This window comes from Hippoglossus stenolepis, chromosome 9 (assembly GCF_022539355.2).
Source record: "Hippoglossus stenolepis isolate QCI-W04-F060 chromosome 9, HSTE1.2, whole genome shotgun sequence".
Taxonomy (NCBI): Eukaryota; Metazoa; Chordata; class Actinopteri; order Pleuronectiformes; family Pleuronectidae; genus Hippoglossus; species Hippoglossus stenolepis.
The window spans coordinates 27289542-27307493 of record NC_061491.1 but is presented as its reverse complement, the minus strand read 5'-3'; the positions used below and the strand labels follow the sequence as shown (position 1 = coordinate 27307493).

The window sequence follows — 17952 nt, the reverse complement described above, 5'->3', positions numbered from 1 at the left end:
CACACACACACACGTTCACGGACAACAACACTCACGTCATCGCCTGGTATATCGACTCGATGCCGTAGCGCATGGCGAACTCGTCCACGACATCCTGTTGCACCTCGCCAAAGTAAACCTTCCAGGCGTCGTCGCCCTGAGCCCCTGGGATCTTCACCACGCCGCCTCCTTCCACGTCCGTGGAGAAGTGAAACATGTTCTGGGCAGAGGGAGGTCGAACAGGTCAGCGCTAACTAAGAGGAGACATTTACAGAAACATCCAATGTACGGGAGAGAAGTGAAGTTAGAGTTAAAGACATTTGTGACCTGCCTGATCGAGAATTTATCCAAATCTGGTGACTTTTATTAATTTGAAGCACGTGTCTGTTCATGAAATCAAACTTACGTCTCTGCAGATTATAAAAACTCCTGAATAATTATAATAATCATTAAGTTAGAAAAATGTCTCAGTCTCAACAAATCTCAGTTTGTTGAATTACGTCACTTCATTAAAAATTATTATTATAAATTCATCATTAATCAGACACAGATGTTCAGTTTTCACTGGGTTGAATTTCTGCAACGCGAGGATTCGCTTTAATAACTCGACAATTAATCTATGATGAAAATAATGAGGCTTTCTGCTGCCACGGTCTTTACCTTGACTGGTGCTCGAACACAAACGGAACCAGATACTCCACACATCTGATTCTAATGCACAGTGTGTGTGTGTGTGTGTGTGTGTGTGTGTGTGTGTGTGTGTGTGTGTGTGTGTGTGTGTGTGTTACCTCATGAAGGCACGTGTACTGTACGTGGTACGGTGCCACCTTCTCCTCTCCCTCGATCTCCACACTGATATGAAGACGAATGGCCCCAGACACAGCCGACTTGTCTGTTCTCTTCTCTGCGGAGACACACACACACACACACACACACACACACACACACACACACACACACACACACACACAACACACACACACAAAATACACACAACTGATCAAGCACTCAGAATTAAATTTTATAATCTATGATGAGAACTGAAGAACCAAACACCCGACTGACTGTTGATGATTAAATCAACACACACACACACACACACACACACACACACACACACGCACACACACACACACACACACACACACAACCACACACACACACGTACCCAGGTTGTACCAGACGTCCATCTCTCCGCTCAGCGTCCGGACCTCGATGATGCTCTGACCCAGGAAGTCGTCGGACTCCCTCTTCAGACGCTGCTTCACCCGCGACTTGATGTCATCGTCCTCGTCCCAGACGCGCAGCTTGATCCGATCCGACGAGTTGTGGCACTCGCTGTGGTGACGGGGGACAGGGGACAGGGGACAGGGGACAGGGGACGGACGGGGGGTTAAGGTGGAGGGTTTACAGTTCACGCCTGGAGCTGCTCGGCATTCACAACTATTTAAAGAACTCTGTGAACAGGGTTTATTCTCTGGTAACAGTCCAGGAAATATTCGTTGATTTGCAAGGAAATAAATCTGATGTGTCGGAGATGTCGGCCTCTGCTCTCAGGTTCAACTTTAAAACATCTTGTTTTGCTTCGGTTTCCAGGTTGAACGACATGTTTGCAACAGATAATCACGAGAGATTTATTGTCTCCAGGTAGAAACAAGGAATCTGAACTTACAAGCTGAACTTCTCCTCCCAGACCGGGTTCAGGTTTCCGTAGATGGTCTTCGTTCTCTTCTTGGTTTTGCCAACTTGGATGGTGACGTACGGGTCACTGGAGCCCGTCCTGTCCTTGGCCTGGAGACCCTGTGCACTGACGACTGATGACACACACACACACAAACACACACAAACACAAACAGTGAAAATGACTATTAGAATTACATAAGAACAACAAACACCTACTCTCCCCCTTCATCTTTCTGCTTCTCATTCACACACAAACACACACACGCACACACACACAGAGAGATACCACCCACTGAGTTACGCAAAGCCTCGTAACACAACACTCCTGACTCACAGCCAGATGTTGAGTAACTATATTCCTCATCAAATTATATCGAAACACTTGTCACCTGATGTTTCGTTGTTCTGTGCAACAAGTGAAACTGCATACGGCTGAGAGAGTCGGAGTCAGAGAGGAGCAGTTAAAAGTTTCTGTGACGTTTAGTCTTAGACGTCTTTAGAACAGTAAGAGAACCCGGTGTTGACGGACGCTGGTGAAAGTCCGAGACGTTTCTTTGAGACGGACGACAGGAGGACGTTTGAACTGAAGGATGAACTCATTCCTGCTCTCATCCAGGTGAGAAGGCAGGCGAGCGATCTGCAGCCGATACTGATGAGCGTCACCTATTTATAGCTGCACATCTTCACTACGGCTGCAGCCTGAACAGCTGAGCAACACGTGCACTGTATCTAAAACCTGCAGGTGCTGGACTGAAGTCACATCCGACAACATCAACGCTTCACGACTGGTTCTCAAACTGAGGAACAACAGCAGACCGTCAGTAAATCAAAGCTTAAAGCGTCATTTCATCGAAACACATTCCCTGATTTCATGTGATTCTAGTTTTTACGATGGCAAAGGGAGGTCAGGCCTGAATATCTGTCACATCTTTACTGTTATTATTCTTTTAGGATTGTGTTTTTATTTTATGTGTTTTTATTCGTGAACCACTTTGTTTTGAGAAGTGCTATATAAATAAGACATTATCATTATTACTGTTGTTGTTGAGTTCACAATCACATCACTTTATCTCCTGCGGTTCAGGAGCAAGAGCGGGTCGTCCACCAACCAGAGGGTGGGCGGTTCGGTCCCATGTCCCCCGGCGAGACACTGACCCGACAGCTGTGTGGACAGTGTGAGTGAAGTGTGATGAAGAGAAAGAGCTGCACATTGAGCTGTGAAGTGAGAGGTCGTCAGGACAAGAGAAGCTCTACATCAATACAGAGCTTTTTTAATACTGTGATAATCAGAATCTCCTCGTCTTTAGACTTTGGAGAAAACCAGCGCAGACACGAGGAGAACGTGCAAACTTCTCACGGACGTTTTGCTCGTTAACAAACCTGCTTGTGCCGTGTGTGCAAATGCAAAATTCTAATTCAGCTTAAAATGTCCACATAACTTTGCTATTGGTTAATTCAGCATCTGCGACGGCCGCATCTCATCTGTGCTAGAGACAGATTTGAATATCAATCGGAGCAGATATTCCCCTCAGGAGTCAACACACTTTTCAAAGCGTCCTCAGCAGAGCGACTGTCAGTCCAGCCTCAAGTTCAATCGCAGCTTGACTCACATACAAAACTGGGTTTGAGTTAAAAGTGCGTCTGATTGTGTTTCACATGAGGGACACGGCTGATTCGTGTGAAAAGAAAAACAGAGTGCGATGAAAAAGTTAAAATATAAAACAGCTTGAATGATTTATATTTCCTTTAATACAATGTTTGCAAAGTCAGTTCTGCACGACTGTTGAAGGACAGCGTTGTTGTTCTGTCCCGAACCTTTAGATTAAAAACTAGAACACAACAGAGGACGTACCTCTGTTAAACTGTCCTCTGAGATTTAACCAAGAAACCAACAAAACAACGACCATCATGAAATCATGAACTCCTGAGCAGAAGAATGATGAAAACCAACCAAGTGAAAACCTTCCCCCTTGTGAAACCACATTTATTTCCATTTCATGTGGATTTTAATTCGAATCCGAACCAAATGCAAACACGGTGCAATTATTTTTTTTCCATCAAGATCCATTAATTATTTCCTGGGAAATTGGAAAAATGACAAAAAATTGTTAATCACAAAGTAATAAAAAAAAAATCCTGGATTCCTCCTTTTTTTTTCAAAACCTTCCATCAAAATTTTGTGAGAATCCTTTCAGAGGCTTTTACATAATCCTGCTGAGAAACAAACAAACTCGAACATCACTCAGAGGAGCTCATTCCTCTGCCAGTGCCAAACAATCCCTGAAATCAAGCTGCACCAGATTTCACTCCCTGAAGATTCATGAATTATTCTCTGGGAAATTTGGGAAAATGCTAAAAATGCTTCCTTCCACCAGGTTTCATGGAAATCCAGGGAGTAGATTTTGTGTCTTCCTGCTAATCAACAACAAAACAACACACACACACACACAGGGGGCGAGAACACAACCTCCTGGTGAAGTTAATGACGTTTTGATGCCTTCAGCTCCAGGGTTGAATTCTCTGTGAGACACATTTATGAAAAACTTTTTAATTGCTCATCTAAACGTCCGCGACCATTTGCAGGTTTTGGAGTGAGAACGAAAATGTGGCCTGACGTTGATCAGCAGAAGAGCGAGTGACGAGAATCAACCCCCGGACCACGAACGACTCTCGACGAAGCTCCGGCTCCTGAATCTCGTCTCTAACGACGAGACTCGTCACCGCTGATCGGGGAGACAAGGTGTGATGGCTGCCGTGGCAACGCTGCCGCCGCTATATGGTGTGGCGTGTCTGCTGGTTGCTGTGGAAACAGCGGTGGTTGTGACGATGCAGATAAACGTGATAGATAAACAGTTCAAAGTTTCCTTCACGGTTCAGATCAGGTTGACAGGTAGAAGAAGAACCTGACGGGTTCGGGTTCAGCTGCAGGTTTTCACAGCTGTTGACGACCACCTGCTTCTTCTTCAGGTTCTAAGAGACTTTTCCTGTTGAGGAGCTTTAGTCCAGCTCCTCCTGCCCCCCCCCGATTAATCAATAACTTTCTTTGAATAAACAGAACATTTGAGTAAAAAAAAGCAATGATTAAATCCATTATTCACATTATTAAATAAACTGAAATGAGCAGGTTCAACAAACCGCCTGAAGACGACTGTGAGAATAAAACAAGGAGATGTAGCTTTGAGTTTGTTCTGCAGAGCCACATCACACAGAGAGATGAGTGTTACACACACACATGTGTAAGTGAGGTCACACACACACACACACACACACACACACACACACACACACACACACACACACACACACAGACACACACACACACAGACACACACACTCTGTCCTGTTGCTACAAGCCTGGTGGACCCTGTTGTCAGGCAGGTACATTAATAACAATGGAAAAACCCAGAAGACAGAGAGGGACAGGAAAATGAGAATTAGATTAAACAAGGAAAAACAGGTTGTATATGTTCCAGTGATATTTACATTATGTTTTGCAGCCGGTGTTTATAAATGTGACTCAGAACTGAATATGTCATCCTGCTGTAAAGAGCTTTCTTATGTCTTCGCCCGTTAGTCAGCAGATTAACGACTGAGCAGGATCATTTTCTAGGGAATAATTAATGGATCTTATTATCTTACTTTTTATTAAAAGGAGCACGATCATTTTTGTCTTTTAAGAATAAAAGGAAAGCTAAGGATGCCTGATATCAGGGTCTGGACTTTCTGATGTGAGCACAAAACGCCCGAAGCAGGTTCCCAGTTTGATCCCAGTCAGACGGACCAATGGGGCCAAAAATAGACTTATTAATTTCAAGGTGATAAAAGCGTTGGACGTACTGTTGATGGTGATCTTGGCCGACCACTTGGAGGTGCCGTCCAGGACGCTCTGCTTGATGCCCTTCATGTACTGCGCGTGGATCATCTTGGAGATGTCGAACACCCTCCGGATCTCCTCGAAGATCTCCGGCTTGTTCCTCTCGCGGATCTTCATCCTGTCCTTCATCGCCATGATGATGTGCTGCGTCCGGTCCTCCGCCCCCGTCTTGGAGCTCTTCTCGGCTGCTCCTGAAGAAGACAAGAGGGGAGGAAACAGAACGTGAGGGTCGATAACGAGTCCCGGAGGTTAGAAAAAAACAGTCAACACCAAAGTAAACCCTTATTAAAATCATTCTTTCTCACATTTTAATTGGGTGCAAACTTGATTATCTTTATTTTTGCATTTTCGAACCGACATCCTAACATTTTAATTTCTTTTGCCAAACGAATTCTCTGGAGAAAATCAAATGAACCTTAATATTTCCTTCGCATAAAACTCTACACAGGTTCATGTTGTAATAGAACATTTGTCTTCTACTTCCTTCCACTAGTTTAGTTTGTTAGGAAGAAATAAGTTAGCAAGAAAACGTTGAGGAAAGATTCTGTGTATGGCGACACCAGGCGGTATGTGTCCGTGTTTCTCTTGGAGTTGGATACACGTCGACTCACTCTGCAGACAGTCAGCATTCAGCAGCTCTTGGCACTTCTCGTGCACTTTCACCCCGCACTCGGCACAGCGCATGCCTTGTCGGGCAATTCCCCACAGCAGCCCCTCGCACTCGTAGCAGTACGTGGGCGTGGTGGCGGTCCAGACCTCGAAGTTGTGGGGCGTGGTGCAGGAGATGGGGTAGATCAGAGCCTGCAGCGTCTTTTTGTACACGTGGGTTTTCTGACGGAGCGAAGAGAGAAACACAGACGGACGAATCAGAGAAATAACGAGAGGGACGAAGACGACAACGCAACAAGGACGGAAAAAGACACAAACCAGCACAAAGACAAGGTCGTAATAATGATAAAGAAAGGAAAGCACTGGAAACTATATGACCCACACTCGTCTTGATTGGGACAGAATCGTCTGCAGCACTAATGTGGAATAAGGTGCTGGATTGTTAATTAAAGAACAATCTCAGGTGGCCTCCACTAGGATTATGGAGAAATGTGATTATGTGTGACGGTGCACATTTTTAATCTTTCTCAACTTCTCCTCTGATGAAGCAAATTCTGCGTTTGTCCCGTGTAGGCGGAGAGTTGGAGGACGAGACCTCGACTACACGCTTCGATTTGGTGAACACTGAATGTTAAACAGCACGTTGAGTCATTATTACCCCTCATGCTTATTATTATAGTCGTGGTAGTGGTGTTATACTTACACTCTGACATCTATAGCTCTGGTTTCATTCAGTCTTATTCTATACTTTCTCTTTTATTCATCTTTGCTTCATACGTTTGACTTTATCTTTTCTGCCCTGTGCTTTATTATCTCTGATTTACTTCCTTGTCACCAGAAAACATCTCGTAACTTTAAGGACAAAGAGATTTTCTTGTACAGCTTTCGATTATTGTTGCTGCCAGTATTATTATTATTAAAAAAGTTTGGATGAATGGGCTGTAAAAAAAAATCGGTTTTCCCCACAATGTTCAGGTTTTTAATTCTCTTCACAGATGGACAATCTCTGTTCAAAGCCTGTGTAACTGCTATTGTGCAAGACAAGAGAAAAAGACGCCGCTGAGCAGGCTCCTTACTGAGAAATGTTCAAAAAGGATCCATGAGTCTCAGGTACAGTTTGTGGCTTTTATCGATATTTAAAAAAAGAAACGTGATGGTCAACAGAAAATAAGCTGCATTAACACGGAGTGGACAGAACTCTGCGTTTGGATGAAGTGGATCTTTGAATATTCGGACCGTTTCCCCTCGGATCAGATTTGTGTGTTTGTTGTGCTGAAACCTCAGAGGAGTTTTACATATTTCACTACATATGCTTCTTCCATCTGTCAGTTGAGTCCGAACACACAGTACATATATATAAATATACTGTATATATAGAGAGAGCATCTTGATCATTACTGTATTGTGACTGTGCAACAGCCATCTGTAAACCAGGGAAAGTCAGTAACTGTAAAAAACATCATGCATCGTGCATGTTTCTTAGTAAATAAATAAATATCCTAATATGAATAACTGCAGCAGTATCAGATTCAGAAGTCTTGTTTCCAGGGTCAGATTAACTTCACACGGACCTCGGGGCAAAAACTATTTCCAAATGTCGATATGCACCAAACTAAAATATTTAAGAAAGTATTAAACTGAAATATTAAATTATTAAAACTCAATTTTCCTCTGATATGATGCAATCAACATTCGGATTTGACACAGTGGAGGAGAGGCCTGAAACAAAGAGTCATAAACCAACATGAAATCTCATCCAGTCAGAGAAGCCTCTCTGTCGCCGGCTCCATTAGACCCTGACGCTGACTCAGCTAAATTTGGAAGCTGCACAATACTTTGGAACAAACATATAAAAAAATGCGGCTGCAGAGTAATGACAGCGGAGAGGTGCTCCGAGAGAGAAGGTGTGTGTGGGAGTGGGTCTGTGTGTGTCCCATCAGTCTTCCTGTAGAAAACTATAAAGTCGTAGTTTCTGTGTGTGTGTGTGTGTGCGTGTGTGTGTGTGTGTGTGTGTGTGTGTGTGTGTGTGTGTGTGTGTGTGTGTCGTATGTACTGGGCCACTCACAAAAGCTCTTCATCTTTCAGGGACGTCCGTGTGGCCAGTGTGTGGGCGAGTCCAGCTTTCCTGGACTGTATCATAGACTGAAGGAAGAAAACAGGAAAGAACCAGAGATTCAAACAGAAAGAGAAGGTGATAAAACCTCAGGAGATCACTCCTCCGTGTCGGGCTGTGTGTGGTTGGTTGGTTGGTCGGTTCCATTAACAAAAGACAGAGCGTTTTCCCTTTTCCCATTAATCCGGCTGAACCAAAATTTGGCTGCGAATGTAACTCAGGCTAATGTAGGAGCTGCTAACTGCTCATGGTGGAGTTAATAACTTAACTTCACTCCAGGCTCGCACAGAAACAGTCTGGACAAGTCACTATTATTGAAAAGGTGTAAATAAAATCTAATGGAACTATATCTGTTGTTTCTAAGCCTAAAAACTTAGCAACAGACGGTTTTTTTTACCCCATAAACGCTACGTATTGGGGCCACAGCTCCATAGGCGACCTCATGAGCGCCCCCTATATAACCTGGAAGCTGTAAGAGTGATTTATTTGCAGCTTTTCCCTTCATGGATTCCTTTAACATGTCACTGTGGCCCTCTTGTGTAACATCTGAGGACCTGTTGACGGCGAGCGTCAGTTGGTTTCACCGCAGCAGGACGTTTCTGACACGTCTCAGAAAAAGTGTTTTCTTCATTTCCAGCACAAAACAACAAGCTGAAGTTTGAAATGCAGTTTTCATCCCACAGTGACACACCTGAGAAATGTCTTTGAAACAGATGCTTGTTTTTTTTTTACCATCACAGCATTTCCCTGACACCCGCTGTCAGTTCTCATGAAGTTAAGCTGATTTACTCTGTGATTCACCAGCTTAACTTTTCATTTCAAACCGTATTTTAACGTGCAAGTTGTTTGCCGTATTTAATCTAGTTCGGTTTAGTTTGGCTGGCTTCACTGATGAGGATTCAAATACTCCCGACTGCACAAAGATCCGTGTTAGACCCTGATCGTGAAGTTTGAAGCCAGAGGTCCATTTTACAGGACAATAAAAAAATCATTAAGGATCAAAGTTTTACAGGACAATGATGGAACGTTGATCAGGAGCCATTTTGCTCTGTTCGCTGTGAAGCTTCATTGCCTTTTTCAAACTGTCCACTGTTTTGTTTTTTATCAGTTTTAATCCTCGTTGATACCGACACTGGCTTGAAAATCCCTTTAACGTGAGCGATCACACACACGTCTGCTCGCCTGCAGAATGCGTCCGTTCATCTCGCTCTGTTTTTCCTTCCCTCCACTCTCCACATACACTAAACTTAATGAACTTAGACAATGTTGTCCCGTGGGCTTTCTACCTCCTTCATCCCTGACGGCTGCAGTTTGCACCCCACACTTCTTCTCTCGTGAAAGCAACCTTCACTCTGGAGGATCCTCTCAAATCAAAGGAGACAAGTTTCTTTAATCAGACGAGTCGAGTCCCTCAGATCTCAGCGAGTGAATATTCACAGCTCTAACCGCTCAGATGACGGAGCTCCGCCGCTGGACGAACGCCGCTGCCTCACTAAACTACTTCAAAGTAGACGTGAGACTGAAGGAAGGGAAAATAAAGTCTCACTTCGCCGTCGCATTTATCAGCGTTTGTTTGCTCGGAGAGGACGGTGTGTAATTAAAGAAATGGAGCTGGTGACTTCCTGAATCAAAGCAAGACAAGGCTGGTAATTAAAGGACTTGTAGCTAAAACACCAATCACAGAAAAAGCCTCTTGCTAAGCGTCAACCGGCTGCAGGAAGCTGAAAGCATTCACAGGCACATAGATCGTTCCTGTGTTTCTCAGAATATATATTGAAGTACAGGAGAACAATACCAGATATTACTTTGATTGTATTTGAATATGTGTGCGTGCTCAGCCCAGATGTCTGAAACCTTCCCAGTGAGCAGATCGAAGTGCTTTGCAGGAACCATTAGAGGGTCTGAAACCAAGCAAAACAAAGAAATGGCAAAACGCAGCAGCTGAGATCTCACTGCTCGGTTACTCACCATCGCCTGAGGGCCGCCGAAGAGAGAGCGAGACGACGAGAGGAGAGAGAACAAGAAGAGAGAGAAGGTTAGAGACGGAGAAGCAGGTTCCCTCCAGATATCTGGCAAACGCAAACCAGTTATTTCACAGCCGGGGCCACGACAGTACAGTACGTGCACCTACAGGTATTTAGTTTGAATGTAGCCTGCGAGTATTAAATCCTGAAGGATCGAACTCTGGTGTCACTCAACCAGGCTGGAGTCAGTCCAGCAGCAAAGGAAAACAACATTTACAGTCTCGCTACTCGTATAAAAGACAAAATACAATAAATACAATAAAAATAAGTTAAGAAGAAGGAAATTCATGACTCGTCTCTTGATCAGTATCAGTTAATTCAGTGTTGAGTCTACATCTCTACACACATGAGGGTTTTACAGCTGGTGTAGGTGTTTGTTTTAATTTCTATCTTGTATGTTTTACAGCTGAATGTGATTATCTACACATTCCCAGTTAAATGGTAAATAGATGAGTTCAGTTGCACCTGTATAACTTATTATATCATATGTTGGATGTTTGTATTTAGGAGGTGAACACATCGGGGATGTTGAAGAAACATGCACTCACCAGTTCACTAACGAGGGGAATGGGCCTCCTCTTGCGAAGGTCGGGCATGCTGTCAATGCCAAAGGGGGTGTTTCCCCTGCACACACACACACACACACACACACACACACACACACACACACACACACACACACACACACACACACACACACACACACCAAGATGCATTGATCAATATTTTAATAAAGAAAATAAATCCTAACACTGCATCATGTAATCATATTGTCTCTTTCACACACACACACACGCACACACAGACACACACACACACACACACACAGTGTTCACTGACCCTGGCTTGGCCCACGGGTGCTTGCTGGGGTCACCATCTTGATCTCGGCTCTGAAACAAGAGGTCAGAGGTCAGACATTTAGCCATTTGAAGGCTGACAGCATTTATTGGTTTCATGACACTTAGAGCATGCAACACACGCACACACACACACACACACACACACACACACACACACACAACACACACACACACACACACACACACACGCACACACACACACACACACACACACAGAGAGAGAAGAACACTGGGTTGGTTGAGTTTTCAGCACTAAATGCCAGAGGTAGCATTTCAATCAAGTATATTGTCCTCATACATATGTGAGCATCATAAATCTGGTTCCACCTTGTAAAGTAAACACCTACCAAACCACACCTACTCCCAGTGAACACGCCAGATATCGACTCGTGCTTCCTCTCAGTGTATTTTCTGTCTGACAGCTAGTAAAGAAAGTGCCACCGTGACCGTACGACCACGGGAGCCTGAGAGACTCTGCATCAATATTCGTTTTCATCAATGCGATGTCCTGATCAATACCGACCTACTCCTGTGTGGCAATTTTATATTTATGACTGAAACCACAAATGTTCTTATTAGGCCCCCGGTGCCTTGAGGCCGACGTCTCGTAAAAAACCACAAGCTCTTCAATTAGCTGTGAAGGTGAACACAGTATTTTCACAACAGCATAGAAACGGAAAGTAACACCAACAGGAGTAAATGTCCACAGAATATAAAGAAAACTGTAAAGCAGGAATAAATGATTGTGAGAAGACATGTGTATAATGTTAATGGAAGAGAAACCACAGTGAAGGTAACCTGATCTCCATCTTGGCTTCCATCTGTAAAACAGCACAAGAGAAACAAGGAAAAACAGTCACGGACTAGTTTGACTTATCGGAAATAACAAGACTCACCCTGGATTATTCATTTTGTTATAAATGCTTCGGTAACGCTAAAAGCAGCGTTTCCCGCTAGATGGGGTCTGAGGTCATAAATGTTTCATTAACATGTATAATTTATCATGAAAATGACTCTTAATATCTCCCTTGTCCTTCCTCTTTAATGTCAGGCTCGCTTTCCAGGGAGATAATTAATGTTTTCTAATTCAGCAAGTGGTTACTGCAGGAGCCTCCGAATCGAGGAGGGGGCTCGTGAGTGGCAGCTGATACATTGCTCTCCAGGGGGCATAAAATTACAGTATCAGCGGAGACCATTTGGTAAAGTAAACACTCGAGAGACCTTTCGGTACAGGGGGATTATTCATAACCGCTGGTAGATAGTCCTCAAAGAGAATACCAGTGGTTATCCTTTCATCAGAGTACACATCCCACTGCAACTGTGACGGATCAAAGAGTTTCAGCAGCAGCGAGAGGCTGGAGCTCGAAGGTGGAACGAGGCAACACTTTTCATTTGGAATCACAAAAAATAACTTGAATAAATTCTACTTCTTTTAGCCTCAGGGCCGAATGATGAAGATTGAGGAAAAACAATAAATAAATAAAAATAGAGAATGACTTATTTAGTTAAATTCAAAAAGAAAAATGCTTTTCATGATAAAAAAAAGAAGATGATTTCAACATAAAATCCAGTACCACTACCTGGTTCAAAGTGTTCCTGAGAGAAGCTGGACATGGTCATACTGGTGAGGTTGCGTCTGGTCTCTCTCTTCTCCCGCAGAATCTGCTGGAAGCCCCTCAGGCACTTCAGCCTGCGTTCGTCCATTTGGCTTAAGTCCACATGTGGCTCTCCTGCATCTCCCTCTGCTTTGCCCTCTGCGGCGGCGATATCGGTGGCTAACTGGTTTGGAAGTGGCACCTCGGTTCCTCCCTGCTGCTCTGGTGCTACAGGTTCATCAGCCAAGAGGGAGACCGAGAGAGATTCTGTGGTGGTGCATTGGGAAATCTCGGCTTTTCCACTCAGATCTGGAGGTGTGTCTTCCAGACCTCCTGCATGGCCTCCTACATGGCCTCCTACATGGCCTCCTACATGGCTTCCTACATGGCCTCCTACATGGCCTCCTACATGGCCTCCGGCAGGTTGTTCTGTAAGGCTTTCAGGTGGAGGTAATACGGCAGTGCTACTGGAGATTGGGTCCGTGCAGACTGCCAGCTCTTCCTGGCATGAGGGAACCTTGTCTGAATAAGGAGGATGTTTGGAGGTGTCCATAGACTCCAAGATAAGGCGTTTAGTGGCTTCTTCAATAATATGCTCAGAGAAATGATCTGATCTGTTTAGAGAACCGTTTTTGATCAATTCCCTAACAACATAACTATCAACCATGTGTGTTTTCGGGGTTTTACCAGATGTTTGTTGGTCAGATTGTTCGAATTGTGTGTCGTAGAATGACGGTTTTGAAGGCAACTCAGCTGTGGGTAGGTCAGAGGGCATCGTTATATCAAAGTCTGTTTCCTCTCCAGGATTTTGAGCTACAGGTACTTCGAGCTTGCGCAATGCCCCCCGTAAGGCAGAGCTGAAATCCAGTACAGCTCGACCTATACGCTTGACATTGAAACCAGCAGCTGGGACGTCGGCACTGCCAGGAGGAGGAAGCCAGTTTTCCAAGTTACCCACTTCAGGCTCTTGACCGAATGGCCCATCTACACCACCTACAGTGCTACACAAGTATGCCTCACTCCATGTCACTTCTGAAGACTCTTCGTAGGGTAAATACCTTTCCTGATAGGTATCAGCTTGAGAGTCTAATGTGTAGCTCAGGTCATTTGATTGCTGATAGTCAAACTCTGCTTCTCCATCATGCCCATCAACTGAATGGTAACCAGAACTTTGAGGGTAGGAAAAATCCGCAGCACACTCATATCCTACAGTGGGGTTACCAAGGTTGGTATCTGCTGGAACATGAGTCCCAGGCTTGGTCTGAGACCTTCTCCTCCGTGACTGCCACTCCTCCCTGCTAGAAGCACTGGCAGGTGAGTTGTAATGTTTACCAGAGAGATGTTCTGGGCTTCCTGTGGAGCACTTCCCCAATGTACCATATCCTCCTACACCGTAGTGATCCCAGCTACCAGCACCTTTGCAATCATCTTCATGCAACTCCCGACGTCTGTCCCTGAGGTAAGTTTCCTGATGCCACACAGATTCCGCAGTGGCACTGTGTGGTGGTCCAGTGCTAGTCCAGTGTTCCTCCCTGTCTTCAGGTCTTTGCTGTTTTCCCCCATGACTAGATAATGGTCTATCTAGGTCTGACTCAGACTTTGAACTGTGACCAGAAGACAGGGAGCTGGTGCTTGGATAGTCTTGGCCATCCTGCCCAAGGTAGCCAAAGCTGAGCTTCCTCGCTATAGCACCTACTGGAATATCTGAACTGTGGTCAGAATTATCATCAGGTTCCTCCAGGTCCTGATGATCCACTGATTCAGCGATTGGCGAAACAGTAGACTCGTCAGCCCTTGGTAACAGCAAATCTCCATGGACGCTATGGCGCTCACTGCAGACTTGGTGGAAAAGATTTAAATCAGACTTTGGCTTTGCGCTCCCTAAACTGCCATACGCACTAGCAGGCCTTCTGCGAGGAGATGATCCATCTTTGCCCCCTGCCCCTGACCATGTACTAGCATGTGCCCCTGAACCAGCCTTATTAGAACGAATGCCCTCAATCTCTAACAATACAGCATCAACACAGGATGACACTTCCTCAACTGACCCTCGAACTGAGGTCAGGTAATCCCTGAGGTCAGAGATTTCCTCCTGGATTTTGTTGATCCCCCTCAGCTCTTTTAGAATGTGCTCAATGATGGCACTTGACTCCTCCTCTTTGTCTTCGTCCTCTTCTAGCAGCGTACCTGGGAGAGCTCTGTTGAAGTTGTAGTCCACACAGTCTCCAGTAGAGTATGGTCTCTTTGGCCGACTACGGGGTGAAGCAAAATCCCTTCCAGCTGCGCCTGCATATTTAGAACCATTCATGTCCGGGCTACTTGGGCTGTAGGGCGGTCGCATCTGCTCAGGAATTGTCCGAACTCCACTCTCAAATGAGATACGCTTCCTATTTGCCGGGGATCTGCAGACTTTATGCTGCAACGTGCAGGGTATTCTTATACATCCTTCTCTGTTCAGTTCCACCTCTCCGACACATGGGGGCCCTGATGCCACTCCATGTTCTTTACCATTTGGCACTTTGGGGGGGTAATCTCCAGTCCTCTGGCTAACCTTTGGATATGTCCTTCTATGCTCCTGCCTGCCTTCCTCTGTTGTCGACGCCGCCTCCTCATCCTCAATACCTGCATAATAGTGTTGGGACTCTGGGACATGGTGGTCCGCAGATCCTTGCAGGAGACGATGTATTTTACCCCGGATGACGAGTGCTACTCGAGGATTCGGAGCCCTCTTTTTGGGTGGCTGGACTTTGGTCTTGGTGCCTCCTTTAGGGGAAACACCTGCTCCATGTTGTCCGTTGAAGCGATTCCGGGAGAACATATTCTCAAAAGAGCGGCCTGTCCTTATCTAGCTACCCACATTGTCGGTGTGAGTTACAATCAAAACGCTCCTGGTATCATTGTTCATTTGTTAAAAAAGCCTGTTGGAACTTCATTTAGTCCAAAGTTTTAATATTACTGGTCCGTGGCTAAAATGGGAAGACAGAGATAAAATAGTTGTAAACACCAAAACCACTGTAACATCCGAGTCAATAGAAAACCAGAGAAAAGAAGAAGACATTTGAGGAGTAATGTTCCTTCTGTCATAAAGATTGACCTCTTCACCATTATTAAAGAAACGTGTTGCGCTCAGATCTTATATCTAAACTTATATAAGTTATAAGTAAGTTTAAAAATCGAATTCAAAACACTGTAAAACACGAAAGAGTAAGTGCTGTGTTTCCAAACACATTTCCTCTGCTTATGTAGAAACCAGAAACCATTCGTACGATATGAAAATATGATGATTGGTGTAGGTTAGAAATATAATTTTATCATATGAATATGTTGTATATTTTGAAGGTGAATACTCTGTTGAACTCAATCTTATAATATTTGTTTTTTTTAGTCATTGCTTGGTGGGATATATTTACTCATTTTATATAAGTATCAGATGTGAGATATAATTAAAATGACTATTTCTGTTGATTAAATATCTTCTGGGAAACAGACGACCCATCCTGTGCATTGGACGATTCTTTATCTCTCTCAATCACTGTAACTGGACATCATCGAATACACAAAATACCAACACGACATAAACATCTGTTCAGGTCAGAGGATGAGTTTGACACAGTATTAACCAGTATATAACCATAAACCGTCAAACTGTGCAGTAACAGGTATATTCACATGTCAACTCCGTCTCAATCTGTGGTGAGGAAATGTTTCACATGGAGGAATGAGCAGCACACGGCTTGTTGACTTGTACAACGACCTGTTACCCTCACACTACCGACTTCATCACATTCAATGATTAGTTCTACGTTCACTGCACCTGAGGCAAATGCAAACGTCAAAGTAAACAGTAAACTGTATATCAACAGCATATCAAGACCGGCGTGTGTTTATTAGCTGTCAAATGTTTTTCCGTTATATAATTTTAACAGTTGTTAACGATCCTCATGAAACAAGAAACAATATAAATTGGTGCAACGGAGATCTTTAACAGGAGCACAGTAAAATAAGTGACCTCTGCAAAAATTGTTTTATGTGTAATGAGTACGAAAATGACTGTTGATGTAGAGCACCTTAAACAAGACGTGCCGTTAAAACTCGACTTAAGGGAACATTAAAGCTTGATTAGAGACCATCACGGAGGAATATGGGGAATTTAAGTCTCAATAAAACCGCCTCTCACTCCGCAGAGAACTCTGCTGGAGCTGTGACCGGATTTAAAAACTCACACAGACGTTTTCCTTCAACTTTTTGCTGAGCTCACAGGAAACAGACTTGTTTGAAAGGAGAGTCGCACTTTTAAAATCCTACAAATGACAAAACAGTTTTGACCAGACTGAGAATGAAGATAGACGACAACACAGTGAAGCTAAATCATCTTGATCACGAACTAGTGGTTGGCTGCAGTATAGGTATTAAACACTGGCTAGGGTTATAAATGGCTATGGTTAGGACTATGGACTATGGACGTTAATTATTGTATCTCAAAGATGGTTTTTTGTCATTTCAGGTAGTTCACACTGATGAAGTGAGCTCGCTGGAAACATTAAAATCAACCTGGACCCAGTGAAAACCCAACAAACCCAAATAAAACCAGCTGAAGACACAGATAGAAACATGTGGAACCAATTTGAAACCAGTAGAACGCTTTGGTTTTAACCAGTTATATGATGCAATAAAACAAGGTGAAATATCCTGATTGACAGCTGAGACTGGGCTGTGATTGATGGCTCAGCACCACGATCATTACGGTCAAAGAAGTGTAATTTCTGAAAACAACAAGAAGCAAATACTCACAAATGTGAAGCTGGAACTAGAAGATGTTTGGTGTATTAGGTGGAAAATGATATAATTATTATCAATTATAAAAAAGGGATATTTCTCCCAGTTGACTACTTGAGTAATCAACGAATCATTATCAGATGTGCTGCCGACATAATGAGATGATTGCAGTTCGCTCATAAGACTAAATGTTCTCGCTCTATAGTTAATTATACTAATAACATCTTAAACATATCCAAGAAATGTTAAAGGTTCAATGTGGAATAAACTATGAACACAAAACTACAAGCTCTCACACACATAATTTGAGGATATGAAACTTCCCATCGCCTCTTCTCTCTAAATCATGTCCCTTTTCCTCTATTTGGTTCTTATTGCTTGTAAAAGTGATATCTTCTCTCCACATGGCTCGTATTGTTGTAAAATTCATTTTCCGAGG

General features: G+C 43.8%; 1 protein-coding gene across 7 annotated transcripts in view; it reads right to left on the bottom strand.

Annotated features, from left to right (window-relative positions):
* LOC118115244 (protein unc-13 homolog B) overlaps window positions 1-17952 on the bottom strand; it is a 117877-nt gene that overhangs the window by 29823 nt on the left and 70102 nt on the right. For 6 of the 7 annotated variants that reach the window (XM_047341379.1, XM_047341380.1, XM_047341375.1 and 3 more), the window contains 10 exons: window positions 11123-11172; window positions 10831-10906; window positions 10227-10232; window positions 8213-8287; window positions 6148-6367; window positions 5500-5727; window positions 1652-1793; window positions 1148-1317; window positions 768-883; window positions 36-199 (listed from right to left, as the gene is read on the bottom strand). In XM_047341379.1, coding sequence (XP_047197335.1) covers window positions 36-199; window positions 768-883; window positions 1148-1317; window positions 1652-1793; window positions 5500-5727; window positions 6148-6367; window positions 8213-8287; window positions 10227-10232; window positions 10831-10906; window positions 11123-11172 — 1247 coding nt within the window. Of the gene's footprint in view, window positions 1-35; window positions 200-767; window positions 884-1147; window positions 1318-1651; window positions 1794-5499; window positions 5728-6147; window positions 6368-8212; window positions 8288-10226; window positions 10233-10830; window positions 10907-11122; window positions 11173-11940; window positions 11964-12722; window positions 15704-17952 lie in introns of all 7 variants that reach the window. The other variant, XM_047341378.1, reaches the window with a different exon arrangement.